At 60.1% G+C, this 16498-nt stretch overlaps 1 protein-coding gene across 2 annotated transcripts in view; it reads right to left on the bottom strand.

Moving 5' to 3' along the window:
- Nucleotides 1-16498, bottom strand: part of PGS1 (phosphatidylglycerophosphate synthase 1) — a 35321-nt gene that overhangs the window by 5282 nt on the left and 13541 nt on the right. Inside the window, exons 4-8 of one of the 2 annotated variants that reach the window (XM_042915899.1) lie at nucleotides 16045-16144; nucleotides 15103-15292; nucleotides 14282-14460; nucleotides 11869-12390; nucleotides 3603-3751 (exon numbers count right to left, since the gene is read on the bottom strand). In XM_042915899.1, coding sequence (XP_042771833.1) covers nucleotides 3603-3751; nucleotides 11869-12390; nucleotides 14282-14460; nucleotides 15103-15292; nucleotides 16045-16144 — 1140 coding nt within the window. The remainder of the gene's footprint in view (nucleotides 1-3602; nucleotides 3752-11868; nucleotides 12391-14281; nucleotides 14461-15102; nucleotides 15293-16044; nucleotides 16145-16498) is intronic. The other variant, XM_042915900.1, reaches the window with a different exon arrangement.

Raw genomic sequence — 16498 nt, 5'->3', positions numbered from 1 at the left:
CCCCCAAGACAAACCAGCATTCACCACGATATAATCGTGTTCTAGAAGAACGACACAGAATATAATCCTAATGTCATTAACAAGAAACAAGCTATGCCTCTCACAGGCACAAAAAATGAGAGGGAATCCTCAGAATGACTTCCATGGACGGAGGAGGAGGTGTCTTCTAAGTTTTCTTCACGTCCACGATGAATGTTTACTTTATATTTAAAAACAAATTAAAAAACAAAGAAGCCTTCTCTTAAGCTGTGCTTAGAATCTTTGAGAGGAAGCTTTTTTTTTTTTTTTTTTTTAAAAACAATACACCCTCCAAGTCCTGTGTTCCCATTAATAAGGTATTTGAAGAAGCAGCGGGAAAGTGACCCTGACTGCTTCCACCACTCAGGGCTGAGAGAGCGATCCCTCTCTGGACCTTGCATCACTCCGTCTAGAAGACACCAACTTCATCATAAGGACCGACTATCCCGCAACATCATAAGGACTGGACCGACCGGCCTCGAAGGCCCCGCCCGCTGTAGCAGCAGGGGGCACCAGAGGGAGCTCGAGGAGGGCACAGCCCACGGTGCCAGGGAGCTCACGCTCCCTTCCCGGGGGCAGCGACGCCCCAGCGAGAGCAGGGCAGAGGACACCTCACCCTCCAGAACACGAGGAAGCTCTGGGAAGTGTCCACGTGGAGGGCTGCGCAGACCCGGGGCCCCAAGTGCATTTCTCCTGCATGGTTTTCAGGCTCACGGCCTTCGCCACATGGGGCAGGGCACGGGCGGCACGACTACGCCGGGTGGGCTCTTCTAGGACAGCTCTCACCCTCGGGCCTCCTAACGGCAGCAGCGAGGGCCCCAGTCTCCAGCTGGACGTGCCTGCCAGAGCCGCCTGCTGCCCGGAGGGCCGGTGTGCAGATGTCTCCACAGACCCAGCTTTGTGTGTTCAGATGGATGCTCAGCCAAGAGTTCAAGTAAATTACCAGAAACACTTAAGTTTCCTCATAGACCCCACAACGGGGCTGGAGAAGGAAGTCAGCTGATCAAGGTCACAATGCTGTTCAAGGGAGTCTTTCTTGGGTCACAAGTGGTAAACCGTGTTCTCTGAACAAAACCAGGAAGCTTTCGGTTTTTATCGTGCGTACTAAGTCAAGGGAGGGACTTCGGATTCTGATAAAAATACCTCTCTATTCCCAAGGCCCAGCGTGCTACAAATAGGACCCTTCCCAGTATCCCAAGGAGAGCGGGGACATGGGCAGCCGGGGTTTTCGGGACTTTCTGGGCTGTGGGGCCACTGTATGGCTGGGCAGCCCCAGGATCAGGCACTATACGGGCCACCTGGCAGGGTGGGGGGAGGGGGGCGAAGTCCCAGCATGCAGGCATACAGGTGGAACTGCCTAGAAATGAGTCTCTGCACTCCAAAGCCACAGAAATCAATGTGCCCCTGAGGAAGGGAAGAGCTAAGAGCTGCAACAACCCTCCCACAACCCAAAGCCCCTGGGATTCAGGTTTGGGAAGAAAAGGAAAATATCCCAAATATGTCATTTGGGGAAAGAGCTGCTGACCGCAACCCGCCCGGCTTTTCTCAAGATCCAGGATGTGGGTTCAATCCCCTTCCTTGGGCAGTGGTGAGGGGGGAGCGGCCAGTACCAGGACCCTGGGCACAGGCCTGGGGGACGCGCCCCCACAAATCAACCCAGATTGTGGAGAACTTGTCCCAGCCCGAGGCCAAGTTCACACCCACAACTCTGTGCTGACCTAGGGCGGAAGTTCACGCAAGTCCAGCAGACCCCGCCGGGGTGCGGCCCTGCCCCTCTCACACCAGTGGCCCCGACTGGAGCTTCAGCTCTGAGGCTTCCTCATTTTCTGGAAGCCTCACGGTAGCAAGAAACCTGCTGAGCAGATCGGATTCCGCACCGGCCACCCAGAACACAGCCACCGCCACTTCCTCTCGCCCCTGGTCGCAAAGGCCTTCCCGGCACCAAGGCCCCACTGGCCGCTGACAGGATTCCCAGATGGCAGAAGGCAGGTCCCAGGGAACAAGGCAGTTACCGTTTCCTTGTCCAGCAACAAAGGCTCCAACCGTTTCGCAACACTAATTCCCAAACACTGGAGAATAAAAGCTTAACAAAGTCAATAGCCGAAGCTTCTGAGGTCTGGCCTACAGCAGCGTTATCTGTATTCCTATGACTCAGGAGGGAAGCTGGCACCTTCCATGGAAAGGCTTTGCTGTAAAGGTCACAAATTCACGAGCCCACAGCACCGCCCTGGTCTCCCGCACAGGCACAGCGCTGGCGCTCTCCAAAGTCCAGCAGCACTGCCACAGGCAGGCACAGAGTCCCACAAGAGCACCAGGGAATGCTCAGGAACTTTCTGTTTTCCTCTGAATGTAAAATGAAATATTACACCACAGAAGGAGGGCCAAGACAGCTGCTGACTCTTTGGGAACCACCCTGCGACCTGCCCCGGTGAGGAAACCAGGTTCTCCCCACTGCTGCTTCGGGCCCGAGCCGGCCGGCAGCACGGGGCCCAGGGTCTCCAACCCCAGCTCAGGACAAAGGGCTGCTCTCCCCCTTCCAAGTGGGTCTTCCAAGGGAAGCAGGAGGATCCTCGATGGGCCACCTGTTCCCGATGGCCAGCATACCCCGTGCCGAACCACCAGAGCACGCCCCACCCTCCATGCTCAGGACAACGCTGGCCTCTCGTCACGGACAGAGGAACAGAAGCCCTGTCCCGGCTGCGAGCACGAGGAAAATAGCACAATGGTTCCAAGACGCCGAAAGTCCCCGAGGAAAAGGGGGCCTGTTCTGCCAATCGCCATCCCCCTGCCGGGGGGGGGGGGAGCTGAAGCAGCCAAGGGTTTCTGCTGGGTCCCACACATCGCCCACCTCCAGACTCTGCAAACACACCACGAGGGAACCCCGCTGCTGGCTGGCACACTTCCAGACCCTCCCCATCACCTCCTGCGCCTTCAATCCCAAGCCAGAGCACTACCAAAGGAAACCACCGGGGAGTGAGACGGAACCCAGGTGATCGGTGCACAGGGACGCTAGGGCGTATGAACCTAGGAGCAGGACTGTCCAAGCCCTGGCAATGACTCAGTTCTCCACGAAGCCCCTCTGCACTGGCACTCAGGGCTCCTTACGAGCTCTGCCTCTTCTCTGCGTCCCCTGGCAGAGACACTGACTCCCGGAGTACCCTTCCTGCCTGTGTGGCAAGCCTTCCTGCTGAGGCTGCTCGCCCGAGGCCCCGGGGCCCGAGTGAGCCTGGCTCCTCCCCCTGGTGGCCCTTCACACGGACGTGCGTTCTTACAAGAGGCTGGGGACCACAAGGGATTCCTAATCTGCGTCCATGTCCCAGTGAGAAAACAATGCTCTCCTCCCGCACTGAAAGGATCCCCCCGGGGCTGTGGGGTAGGGGCCCCTCTGGGGAGCGGCCACATCTCAGGGCGGCCCCGCAGCAGGTTTCTCTCGGGACCGCCACCAGCAGACTGGGAGGACTCGCTTCTTTCTCACGCGGGAGGCGATGGCGGAGACGGCTCTCGGGGGACCCGGTGAGGTGAGCAGGGCCGAGCACCCAGCTACCCACCCCTCGCCCCAGGAAATCCCACTCGTCCCAACCAACCTGGTGAAGCTGCTGCTGCAGGGCCCGGCTCTCCGTCACTATGGCGATCTGGGCCTCCAGGTCCCGGTGAACTGACCTGTACCCAAAATTAGGAGAGCCAATCAACGTGAGGCAGGGCAGGCTGCTCCCTGCCAGGTACAGCCAGAGGCCTGCAGGGAAAAGGAAACGTGCAGACAGGAAATGAGCATCTGCTGAGAGCCTCTCCATGCTTCGCTTCGTTCAACCTAAGGGAAAAGCAGCCCTGCCGGGAAGGAGCGGTCGGGCAGGACGTGCTCTCCGCCCGGGCGCTGTCAGGAGGGCAAGGACCCCCGGCGTTCCCAGGAGGCCGCCTCCTCCTCTCTTGCCCAAGCACGGCGAGAAGTGGGCTCTCCAGGGAACCCCGAGGCCGCTGCTCAGGTTCCGCTCTCACGGCCCCGTGCGGCAGCCCCTCCCGGAGACCTCAGGGCCCCTAGGCCCCCCTCCGAACTGCCTCAGCCACATCTTGGCCACTGAGACGCGGAACCCACCCTGGCCAGAGGCTCCACGGTCCCACCACGAGCACTGAGGGGACGAAGTAAGTGCACCAGAGTCCAGTCCGTACCTGCTTCTCGGGAAAGACACCCCCCCTGTGCTAAGAAGGTGGACGAGGGAATGGTGGCTCATCCACCCAAGCCTGCAGGCGCGGGGCTGTCCCACGCGTGTGACAGAGGCTCTTGATAAGCACAGGTTACTCCGTTCTGCACCCCTTCCCACCTAGGGACACGCGATTCTCCGACTCAGGCTGCCGACACACCACGCCCAAAGGGACACCGGAAGTGAGTGCCTGCTGGGGACCCGGGGACATCCAACCAGACAGGCAAAGCCCACGAGAGGCCAGCAGAGGAGAGAGCCCAAGAGGCGCCGTAAGCTTCCGTCCCACCCCAGAGAACACTGCTCCCCCTATCTTGCCAGGAGATGAGCCAGCCGACGGCACAGCCAGAGAAAAGGCCGGGCACAGGATGAGGCGATGGGGGGTACAGGGTCCTGCCTCGTCAGACAACAGGCAGGTCTTCCACTGTGTCCTCCCATCCCGAGTCCCAAGGCCTGCCTGGACGGCCCAGTGCCCATCACAACTACTTCTGAAAAGACTGTCCCAAACCTGACCTCCCCGGGACATCTACTGCCCTAGACTTCCTTCCTCCTACGCGACCCCAGTCCTGGGTCTGGCCCCCGTCTTTTCCTGCACGTTACACCCAGGACGCTCAGCCCAGAAAACCCAGCCCAACATCCGGTGCCCAAGTTGGCCGCGGCTCCCCCGCAGGGTTCCCCTGCTCAGGGCCAGCCTCCTCACACCCTCCCACCGCCGCTGGTCCCTCCTCTGCCAACACGGCCCTTTCAAAGGGCCCACGGGCGCGCATGACCATCGTGAGCGAATCAACGACGTGTACTACACGCCAAGGAGCCTAAAATAGAAGGCCATTTCCTAATTCTCACTCAGAGCAAGAGCATTTCCAAGAATATCTTGGGTAAGAGATGACGGTGCTCTGCTGCCTGTTCCTGTAATGTGCTCGACCCTCCCCCCGGCCCCCCCACACACAGGGGCCACATCAAAGCTGCTCGCCTGCCTGTATCGCTCAGGCAACTGCACCGTCCCATGGGGCCACTGCCGCACAGGCAACCACTCGGCTCCCCTTATCTCGTGTCAAGAGACCACGGGGTGGGCCAGATGCCCAGCGAGGTCCACTGGAATGGCTGTGCCTCGGCCACTGCAGTTCTGGCTCTCTGCCTACGCCAGGCTCCGCCTCCCCTGCCCCTCCTCTCCACGCAGCCTGGAGCTGGGGGGACAGGGCCAGGGACAGAGGAAAGGCCGCCTGCCATTGCTGTTCCAACTCTTGTGATGGGCTCAGAAAGACTGAAAGGCACCGGGACTGCTGAGTGCCACCCATCCAGCTGGCTCTCCCAAGCCCACTCTGATGGGACAGGGCCAGTGAGCGGTAGGGAGGCCCGACCCCAGCTAAGGCTGATGTGAACCAGGCCATCCTGAGTGTATCCATCCAAGGCTCCTGGACTGCAGGGTCCGGCGGGGAAGGCCGACAGGACCCGGTCCTGTGTGTACTTTTTATTCCTGAAATCTGCCTAAACGTAGACGGCTTCCTCCTGAGGCAACCTAGGGGCCAGCCATGGGAGGTGGGCGGCCCATCCCCGGCCCCCTCCGACAGCTCCTCGTGCCCGCCACCGCTCCCCAGCCTGCTTTCACTACCGGCCCCTGAAGAGCTTCCGTAGACCCGTTTTTCCTAATCGCCAACCCCGAAAGCTCTCTTGTTCTCTGATGAAGGGGAGCACGCAGCCTGTGACCGCCCCACCACCTTCCTCTGTAGGCCCACGTGGACCAGCATAAAGACCACAGATGGCAAGGCCCCGCTGTACCCGTGCCCCAGGGGCTCAGGACGCAGCCCCAGGAACAGCCAGCCCCTCTGGGTGCAAAGCTCCACAAGGCGGATGTCTAACCCCTGGGCCAGGCCCCCAGGACAGTGGGAAACTTTCATTCGGGCAGGAGCTACAGCGGGTGCATCCCTGCTCCGGGCCTGAGCGGGGGAGGGGCGGGGGCTCAGGGCACTTCCCAGCAGGGCCATGAGCCTGTTATCAAGGCCGGGGCTTGACCTTTGCACTAAACACCAATCACTCTACGACCTACCACACTCTGCAGCCGAAGGGACCACACTGACAGCACAGAGGGGACTGGCTGGGGACGGTCATCAGGCCCTGAGAGAGCATCCTGGGGGGGGGGGGGGGGGGGGACACGCAGATGACTGGACTGAGACCCAAGGCTACTGCTGGCTCTAGGCTCTAGAAGGAGAACCCCTACTCCCCCCACCCCCACCGCCCCTGGGGCCACCTCTGCTGCTCTGCCTGCACCTCCAGTCCCTTCAGCACGCGGTCCCAGCATCGTGCCACAGAGTAAACCTGGTGACTTGATGGCTCCCACGGTGCTCACTCACCGAGCCTCTGGGCCTTCCTGATGGGCCCCGGCCACCTGCCAGCCTCACCGCCCCCCACGGCCGCCCCCCTCACTCGTCATGCCTCTCGAGGTCTCGGGGCTTCACATTCCTGCTCCCTCTGCCCGGACCCTTGGGCCGGGGACTGCGTTCAGTGTCCCGTCCACAGAGAGGCCTTCACGACACCCCCATTTAACAGATCTGTTCCCTCCCCTTGCTCTGGTCTTCTCCATAACCCTCTCCACCACTGGACATTGTATCTGAATAGAGTCATCGGCCCATTATTTGTTTCCTATTAAACCAGACATCCTGAGAGGACAGGGGCTTTGTCTTGTCCCCAGTGACTTATTCCCAACCTCAAATGCTGCCTGGCACACAGCAGACACTCAATAAATATTTGTTTAAACAAATGAGGCCGAAAGTGCATCTTCTGACACATGATGATGAAGTACAAAAAGCTCTGAGTTCTAAAGCGAGAGCTCAGGAACGCTTCTGAGTATCACTCCAAGGAAACATTTTTTTTTAATCTTTTTTTTTACATTTATTTATTTTTGAGAAACAGAGTGAGACAAAGCGTGAGCGGGGCAGGGGCAGAGAGAGAAGGAGACACAGAACCTGAAGCAGGCTCCAGGCTCTGAGCAAGCGGTCAGCACAGAGCCCGACGCAGGGCTCGAACCCACGAACCGTGAGATCGTGACCTGAGCCGAACTCGGACGCTCAACCGACTGAGCCACCCAGGCGCCCCAAAAAATTTGAACTTATGCACCCCTCCTTCATCTCTGCCACAATATTTGGCAATAAATTTCAGAGGCTCTCAGACCCGTATAAAAATAACAGGGAACAGGAGACATCACAGCCTTGCGCTCAGAGGAATAAGCACCCGCCTGTTACACTCCGGGCCACAAAGAGGCTGTCTGCCCTGGTGTGCACCTGCCGGCACCCAGGTGAGACACACGTGCCCTGGGCACACAGGGCGCGGCTGCCCGGCCTGCTCTGCAAGCTCACCTTTGGGCACTAGGCCAACCGGCAGCCTGTCGGGAAAGCAGTAAAAATAGTGACAATTCTCACAATCATTAACAGATTCCTCTGTCAGCAGGAGCCAGAAATCTCTTAATCCCACGGCCCTGCCCCGCCCTAGCCACACACCATGCTCTCAGTGCTAGGATACCACACCCAGATGAAATCGAAGGCGATACCTCAAAACTCATTTTCTGATCCTGCCCCTGAAATGTCCTCCGGCGTGGACGTGGCCCCTGCCCGACGGGGCTGCGGCAAGGCCGGGGAAGCCGCGTGCCTCTTGCTCCAGCCAGAAGCCCCACAATGGGACAGCAGATCAGGCCACTCCCCTGCTGGAAGCGGGAGAGGTGAGAAGCAGGCCACACACACACACGGCACCCTCACTCAGGCACCCCTGGGGCTGCTGCCTCTCCAAGACCTCAAGAGGTTAGCTTGTTGGCACGGCACGTGGCCCATCCGGTGCTGACGACCGCCGAGAAGGCCACTCTGCACCCGGCCCCTGTACCCCACTCTCCACCAGGATCGGGTTCCAAAGGGGAACCCCTGTAGCAGCCGAGGTGTCCTTCGGTAGGTGGGTGGAGAAATAAACTGTGGTCCGTCCAGACAACGAATGTTACTTAGCACTAAATGCCAAGAGCTGTGAAGCCACGAAAAGACGTGGGGTTTAAGAACCTTAAACGCACCTCACTAAGTGAAAGAAGCCAGTCTGAAAAAGCCACGGGCTGTGTGATTCCAACTGTATGACATTCTGGAAAAGGTGAAAACATGGAAACAGTGAAAGGACCAGCGGCTGCCAGGGTCTGGGGGGAAATGGGAGGGACGGACAGGAAGCACGGAGGGTGTTTAGGGCAGTGAAACCCTCCGTATGATGCAGTGACAATGGGCACATGTCCTCCTCCGTGGGAACTCATGAATGCACAAGATGAGCCTCAATATATAGCGTGGACTCTGGGTGACAGCACGTGTCGACGTCAGCTGATCAGTGAGAATGATTGTGCCTTTCTGGTGCCGGATGCTGACGGGAGGGGGGAGGCTGCGCGTAGGGGGAGGGGGGCGGGGTGTGCCTTCCTCTCAATTTTGCTCTGAACCCAAACCGCTCTAAAAAAAAAATTAAGTCTCCTGGAAGTAAATACACGAAATAAGAATGCAAATTGTCACTTAAAAGGGAAAAAATAATTCCTTAAGCCGTGAAGGGCCACGCTGGGCACTAACGCCCACGCAGTAAACCGGAGCGGGTATGGAAAGAAGAAACGTGGCTGGACGCCCGGCGTCTCTTCAGGTGAGCCGCAGGCAGCACTCGTGGTGTATCCTGCTCGCGGAACCTCGCCCAGGCTTCCAGACTCCAAGTCTGGGGCCTCCCCAGCAGATCACACGCACACAGGGGCCTCCTCAGCATTCCGAATGGGCGGCCTTTGCAAAACCCCGAAGGACACTAGACAAACCACGTGGCAAAACTCTCTGGGGTACGTGCCTTCGGACAGCGGAAGGTTTCTCTGGTACTTTGAGGCAATGTGAAAATGGGGTAGAAGGGCACCCGGGGGCTCAGTCGGTCGAGCGGCCGACTCTCGATTTCAGCTCGGGTCGTGATCCCGGGCTCGTGAGACCCAGCCCTGGGTCGGGCTCCTCAGTGAGCACGGAACCTGCTGGGGATTCTGGCTCTCTCTCCCTCTGCCCCTCCCCTGCACACTCTCTCCCTCTCTCCAAAATAAAAAAATAAAAATAGATAAATAGATAAAACACAGTAAAAAAATGTTTTAAGCGATCTATGCTCCAGTCCGCTATGGGATCGGCCGAGCGTGCCAGTGAAACACGCCTCTACTCGGGAGCCCACCGACCAGAACAAGTGCCGTTTCCACAGCTCCCTTGCTCCCTCTCTCCAATGACGCCTCTGAACCACCGCGTGACATCCTCACACTCGATAGGCAGGAGAAGGCTGGAGGACGCCCCCCCAGCCCTTGGAACTCCCTGCCATTCCCTGGCACCTGCTGACCGGTACGGTCACTTCCACGAGAGGATGCCACCTCCCCCCCCACCCCGGCCCGTTAGCTTCCTGCGGGCAGGGACCACGCAGACTGTTCCTGCATCGTCACACTCACGAGGCCACCGGTAGGTTCAACGCAGAGCCCCTCCCTGCCCGACTCCTAGGGGGCGCGGCGCTGTTGGACCCACAAGGATATGCACGCGGCGAACGTGGGGTCCAGCTCCCTCTCCTCACCGAGGGCTTCTGGGAGCATGAGGAGTCGAGATCAGCCAGGCCCGTCCTGCGGGGGCCTGGATCAGCCCATCGGGGTACCGGCTACTCAGCCATCGACAGAACGAACAGACGCTCCACTTGTCCCCGGGCACAGGCCTGGCCGAGAGTAGACAGCAAACCCAGCCCTCTCCCCCACCCACACACCTGGGCTGCCTGCTCCTCTCGGAGGCCGCTTCGGGGAGAGTGAGCATCCAGGGATGAGCCAGAAAAGGGGGCTGACTTAGGACCCCCAGCCAGTACCAATCACAGTCACAGGAGAGGACCCTGGGCTCTCCAGCACGGAGGGATCTCTGACCCCTGGCTCCTCCTCACGGGCCCATCCCCCATTCTGTTTCTCACACACGTGCCCTGGGATCCCCGCCTTCCCCACTAACCCAGTGCTCCCAGGAGTGCAGGGCCCCACCCGAGGCGGGGGGGTGGGGGGGGGGGCGGGGAGGAACATGCCAGTCCGGGAAAAGGCGAGACGCACTGGAAAAGCCAGTTGGGTGTTTCTGTTTCAACGGTAACCGGGGAGTCGCTGCACGTTTATCAGCGCGGCTTCAGGGAAATAACCCCCAGCCCGGTCACAACTGTCAGGCCAGGCTGAGCTGGGAGCCCTGAATGCCAAGGGACCTCCTCGCTGATCTCACCACGGGACAGACCGGGAGCGGGCGCCGTCTAGGCGGACCCCACACAGCTCCCCAGGTACTCGCGTCCTCTCGGAAAAACAAAGCTTCTCCCGCCGTCCAGCTGTCCGTCTTCGATACCCCACACCGAGGCACCGTTGTTATTCTCAGAAGTAACGAAACCAACCCTGAGATACTTCCCACACCCTCGCTGGCTTAGCCCCACCTGTGCGGCTCAGCCCACCAGCGCCAGCACTCGGGGACAGTTCACTTCCACACCCAGGGCCTCCGAGCAGGAAGCGGGAACCACCCTCGAGGCCAGAAGCTTCACCCTTCTGAGCTGTGACAGTGATTCTTGAGACATCAGAAACTGGAGAGGTTTTTTTTTTTTTGAATGCCGTATTGGATTCGTCCCCGAGAGAGCTGGATGCAGGTCTAGGGCAACCTGGGCGTCAGTATGGGTGAAGAGCACCGATGTAACAGAAAAAGAGTCCCACCCAATGATCCCCAAGGGACCTCAAATCTAAACAACACAGACAAGCGGCCGTGGCTGTCTGCAGCCCGGACTCCCAGTCCGGGACCAGAGGTCAAGGTACCGCTGTCCGCTCCCTCCTCGACCAGCCCTTGCGCAAGACTCCAGGGCCAGCACGAGAGTACAAGGGGCCTCCGGACCACCAAAGAGAAGCCAGAAAAGCCACGTCCGTCACTCGTGGCTGGGGGCTCTCTGCGCCAGTCACTCTTCCTTCAAACACAGGACTATGACCCGTGGAGCATGGGAAGGAGTGACTACACGTGAGGCAGGTGCCCTCGAGGCATCAAGCAGCAGCGGGGACCATCCCTCCGAGGAGCACACGGTTTTAAACCCGTTTATCCCGTCTCAGACCACATTCCTGGGATTACGGCACGTGTGGGCTGCCCCGGCAATGCACACCCATGCCTGCGGGGGACCATAACCCACACACGGTTCGGACCACGGACCACGGCCCACGTGGGGGCAGCGCTGTGTGGCTAAAAACGGAAAGGACGGGGCCTCGATCTTCACAGCTATGAAAAAAAGAGGAAGATTCACACAGAGGAAAACGAACCGCGGTGGCGAGGCAAAGACTGAAAACCGGGCTGTTTAATGCCAAATAAACAACGCCTCACGAACCCTCCGTCCCCGAGGAGGGCACGGCCAACGCGGGAAAACTCCGATGACCAAGAGAAGGCGACATCACGCACCTCTTCACCCATCTGAGAAGTTGCGTGTACGCTCTCTAAAAGAGCCGCCCCAGCCACGGGAGGTTTTAACTTCCGGGCGCAAAGAGGGAGAAACCGGCGCAACCGAAACGCGCTCAGATACGAGGCTGCGGCACGGGCGCCCCGGCGGCTGGGAGCCCAGGACAGGAGGAGGGCCGAGCGCTGGCCAACGGGCGAGCCCCGCCGCCGCCGCGTACCTTTGGCGTGGAACGTCCAGCCCCTCCGCCAGTACTCCTGCAGCCGCACCCGCTCCTGCTGCCCCAGGCTGCACACCTCGCCGTAGAACTGCCGCTCGATGTGCACGTAGGCGGCCGGGATGGCACCCGCCACCCCCTTGGCCCCGAAGAAGCCGTTCACCTCCGGGGAGGCCAGCAGGATCTGGTACTCGGCCCGCGTGCCCAAGACCAGGTCCATGTAGGCCTGGGTCAGGTTGAAGTAGCCAGTGGTGAGGTAGACCTTGGCGCCTCGCTCGGCCTCCGTCAGCAGGGTCTCGGTGACGATCTCGTCAATCTGGATCTCAAAGGGCTTCATCTGGATCAGGGGGTAAATCCAGGTGTCGGGGGCCGGCCTCCGGTCACCAGCAGCTGCCGCGTCCTCCTGGGTCAAGAGGGAGTCGCCGTGGAAGGTCTGGGCGTGCAGCACTTGCTGGCGGGCCTTGGCCGAGTTGATCACATCCATAACCCTCTTGTTGGCCGCCCTGCAGTATGCGGCCCGGTCACCTGCAGGGACACAGGGAGGGAGGAAAGCGGAGGCTCCGGACTCCTGCCTGGCACGGGGACGCGGCACGAGACAGGCAAGCGCAGATGCCCCAACTGACCATCTAGCGACACGCTCCCGCGGAGCGCAGGCAGCAGGCCGCAAGCAAGGCTCCCCCGTGGACAGAAACGTCCGAGGAGAGCCCACACAGAGCCTGCGCCAGGGGACGTAGAAGGCCTCTGTCAGTTCCACGTACTCGAAGTTCAAAAACAGACCAGACTACTTGAGGGGGACAGAAACGAGGGGAGCGGGACCTTGGGACGCGGTGCCTGGGAAGGGCCTGTGACGCACACGCTCCCGACCCGCACGCCGGGGGCTGGCGCTCAGCATGCAGGCTGCACCTGAGCGAGAGCGTTTAACAAAGGCGCGTGTGGGTGTGCGAACCACAGAGCGTGGGCACAACTGCGGGCCGAGCGAGCTCCACACGGTGGGAGCGGGGCCCTTGAGGTACAGTGTGGGGACAGACAGGCTCGGGGCCCCGCGTGTCTACACGAGACACTGGTGGCGAGCGGCCGTCTGGACACACCGGACAGACGAGAGATGACCATAAAGGCTATCGGAAGGTGAACGCTAACGAGTCAGCATCCGACCTGAGCAGTCGGGGTAAGACCACAAGCCCAGCAGGAGCAGGGAGAGAATGAAGCGCGGAAGGGAACAGAACAGGACACTGAAGTGTCAGTGCTGTGCAAAGCCGGCCCTCTGGGGAGATGAGGCGACAGCAGGCCCCAAGCAACACTGAGCCAAGCGCCCGAGAGGAACGGACCAGGACGGCCGTCCCGGTCCTTATTTGCTCCCACGCCTGAGCGCCTTTGGGGGTGGGCTCCGGGACAAGAAGGGGTGCTCTGCGCAAACCGTGTCACGGTGACAGCAGCACCCACACGGGAGGAGGTGCCACCCACCACAGGAGGTCTCAGGCTGTCCTTCTGAGTGTCGTGAGTGTCCCCTGCATCCCTCCGAGCCACTGTGGTCCCCAGAGCACATCTGTGCAGGCCCGGCCGCCCCCACCTGCCCCCTTTGCGTGTTGACTCATCCTTCCCAGAACGCGGGGCCCTCTTCTCTGCATATTCATGCCTGGCCTGTAAAGTCAGACCAGGGGTCAGCCGATGTTTCCTGTATGGGCCAGATAGCTGAGTATTTCAGGCTCTGTGAGCCAAAGGGCAAAACTGAGGATAACACGTAGGTATTCGTATGACAAGAGAGAAAACAAATTTCCACAATTTTTTTTTATTGATGAAAATGGAAAATACCATAGTAATAACCGAGCGTCCAGGCCGGCAGCAGGCAGGGCAGGCACCCGGCTCACAGACTAGCGCCCTGGACAGGGGCTCTTGTCCTTATACGGTCAGGGCTTACCCCTCCCCACGCTGCTGACACTGTTGCAAATTCAGCAGCAGGCCTTCCCAAAGGCCACCAGGAAGCCACAGGAATCACAGGAATGCAAATGCCCCCAGAACGCTAGCTGCCAGGGTTTGCCTGTCTCCAGGGAGCAGAGCTGAGGGCTCTCCCATTTCACTTTCCAGGCAGGAGGCCACAGGCCTCCGCGGAGCTGAGAGCCACAGAGCCTCTCGCTCCCCGCTGGGGAACTGGCCCTGGGGAGGGCTGCTTCCTGTAAGCGCAGGCCAGACCCCTGGTCCCCTCCCCCAGGCACCGGCTGAAGCCCGCCCTCCCGCCTTCCCTGGACCCACAGAGCAGCACCGATGGCCCGTGAGTCACCTCTGGCGGCAGAGACACAAGCAGAACGAGGCTCTGCCACCCGAGGGTCGCCAGCCCGCAGCCAGGCCGCCAGAGGCGTGCTCGCCACAGCCCGCGGCCCCGCCCGCCAGCTCAGGAGGGCAGCGGAGCCCAGGACCCTACCTTTGTAAGGATGTACCATCCCTTCCACCACCTGCACCGTGTCATCGCCCTGCAACTGCAGGGACACGTCCCCCACCGCATCCACCAGCTCCGTGAAGAAGTCCGCGATCTCGGGGCAGTCCTGCAAGAACACGTAGCGGTCCTGGCGGTTGGTGAAGTAGGAGTCGCTCAGGTTCGCGCTGCAGGGAGGAAAGAAGCAGCTGAGGACTCGGGCAGGACCGCGGCGGGTCCCGGGGAACCAGCAGGGACGGGGCAGTGACAAACACGGACGAGGACCCCACGGCAGAGACCGAGTTACCAGCAGCTCCCCTGAGCGTGAGGTGACACAAAGGAGGGAGCCGCAGAGCCCCGCCCCTCAGAGTCGACAATCAGCTGAGAGGAGAACGCCACTTATAAAGCCAACTACCCCACAGGGCTCGTCACCAACGCCCGGGCTTTAGAATCAGAAGATGTGGACCCGCCATTCCGGCTTGTTCTTCCTATGTCACTGGTCTAGTCTCCCGTGGATACAGCGAGGAGAGCACGACGCGGGTCTCCGCGGGGGTCACAGCGACAGCACACACAGGGCGCAGGGCGGGGCCTGGCAGCCACCAAGCGCTCTGCAAGCCGCGGCTCCCTCCTGACGGCCCTTGGCGGGCCTCCCGCTGCCACAGCAGACGCGCTGCCGCGGAAGACACTGACACGGTGTGACAACTAGACCAGAAACGTACGACCACGTTCTCGGAGGCTTACGAAGACGGGTCTTCCCTTCTCTGTGTTCTGCAAACCTCTGCCCTGGACGATATCAAGGGGAGGTCCCGGACGGAAGGCAGCAAACTAACCCACTCAAGATGACGTTGTTGTCAAAGAGGTACACCTTAATGTGCTGCAGGCCGATAGTCTCATTGAAGCGCTCGGGGATCAGGAGCCGGAGAAGCCCACGGAGGTTAGGCGTGTGGAAGAGGGAGACGCGAACCTGCTCTGGAAATCTCTGCAGCAGCGGGAGCAGCATCGTACGTGAGTTCTTCCTACCTAAACACGTGGGCAAGCGGAAGGACGAGGATGGGGATTCACACCAGGAAAAACACCCCGCCTGCCGGGGGGAACCACCTACCGCCCGTCACAATCGGCCAGAACCCCTGGTGCCATCGCAAGCCCGAGGGGCTCAGACCGAATTCAGCTCTGGACACCACCACGTCTCAGACCAAGACTGGAGCGGTCGGTGCAGCAGACCTGCCATTTGGGCACCCAGAACCCATTTACCCCACCCAACCCCCGCCCCGGGAACTGTACCCAAGTCCCTCCCAGGGGTACCACCCGCTCCACTCTCGGCATATCTACTCAGCGTAAAGAGGGCTCCACCCACCCTGAACCCTCACCCCAGCTCCACGGGAGGGCACCCGGGCCCAGGCGGGGCCGGTCAGCGCGAGACAAGGACAAGATGTCACGGCCAGATGGGCCTGGGGCCGCCAAGGGCCACCGCGTGGAGCCTGAGAATAAAGCCAGCCCAAAGGAAGGAGGGCCAGCAGATGGGTCCTGGTGAACACCCAACCCCCCAAATCAACCTGCCCAGAGCAGGTCAGTCACGGGAGTCAAAAACAGTCTCTTTTTTGCCTAAGTTGTTTTTCCTTGGGCTTCCAGTCACTTGCTACGGAAGGAATGCTGATACTCTGGGCTGTCTTCAAACAGCCTTGCCTCTGCCCGGGACGGGGGAGACGAGAGCATAACTCGTGAAACAGGCTCCAAAAGAGGCAAACTCGGGGCAGGGAATGTGTCAGACCTACCTCTTGAGCCCCGTGTAAAGTCCAAGAGAATGGACACCTTGAGGTCTGAAGGAAACTTTGCTTGGAGTGACTTTTCTAGAGTGCTTTCCAGGCAATCTACCTACCGAGGAGAGAACCCAAAAGAACAAAAGTATGAGATCCAAAAAGATGATTATGTATTAAAAAAAGGATCTACTTTCCAGGTAACGCGCGCCCCCTCCCCGCTGCGCCCAGTCCTCTCGGAACACACACACACACACACACGCACACGCACACGTGCCCCGAGTGCTCAAGAGTCCGTACCACAGAGACCAGTAATAGTAACCAGGCGACGCCACCTGGCACCCTTCTCCAGCCGGGCCTTAAGAAAGAGAGGGTCTGTGGGTCAGAGACGCGTTGCCCAAGCAGTCTGGACCTTGCCACTCTTGGAAAGGCTAAGAAAGACACCAGTGCTCGCACATTTCAACGGACAATC

Source organism: Panthera leo, chromosome E1 (assembly GCF_018350215.1).
Source record: "Panthera leo isolate Ple1 chromosome E1, P.leo_Ple1_pat1.1, whole genome shotgun sequence".
Taxonomy (NCBI): Eukaryota; Metazoa; Chordata; class Mammalia; order Carnivora; family Felidae; genus Panthera; species Panthera leo.
The sequence above is the reverse complement of the archived record's forward strand: the minus strand, read 5'-3'. Positions and strand labels throughout refer to the sequence as shown.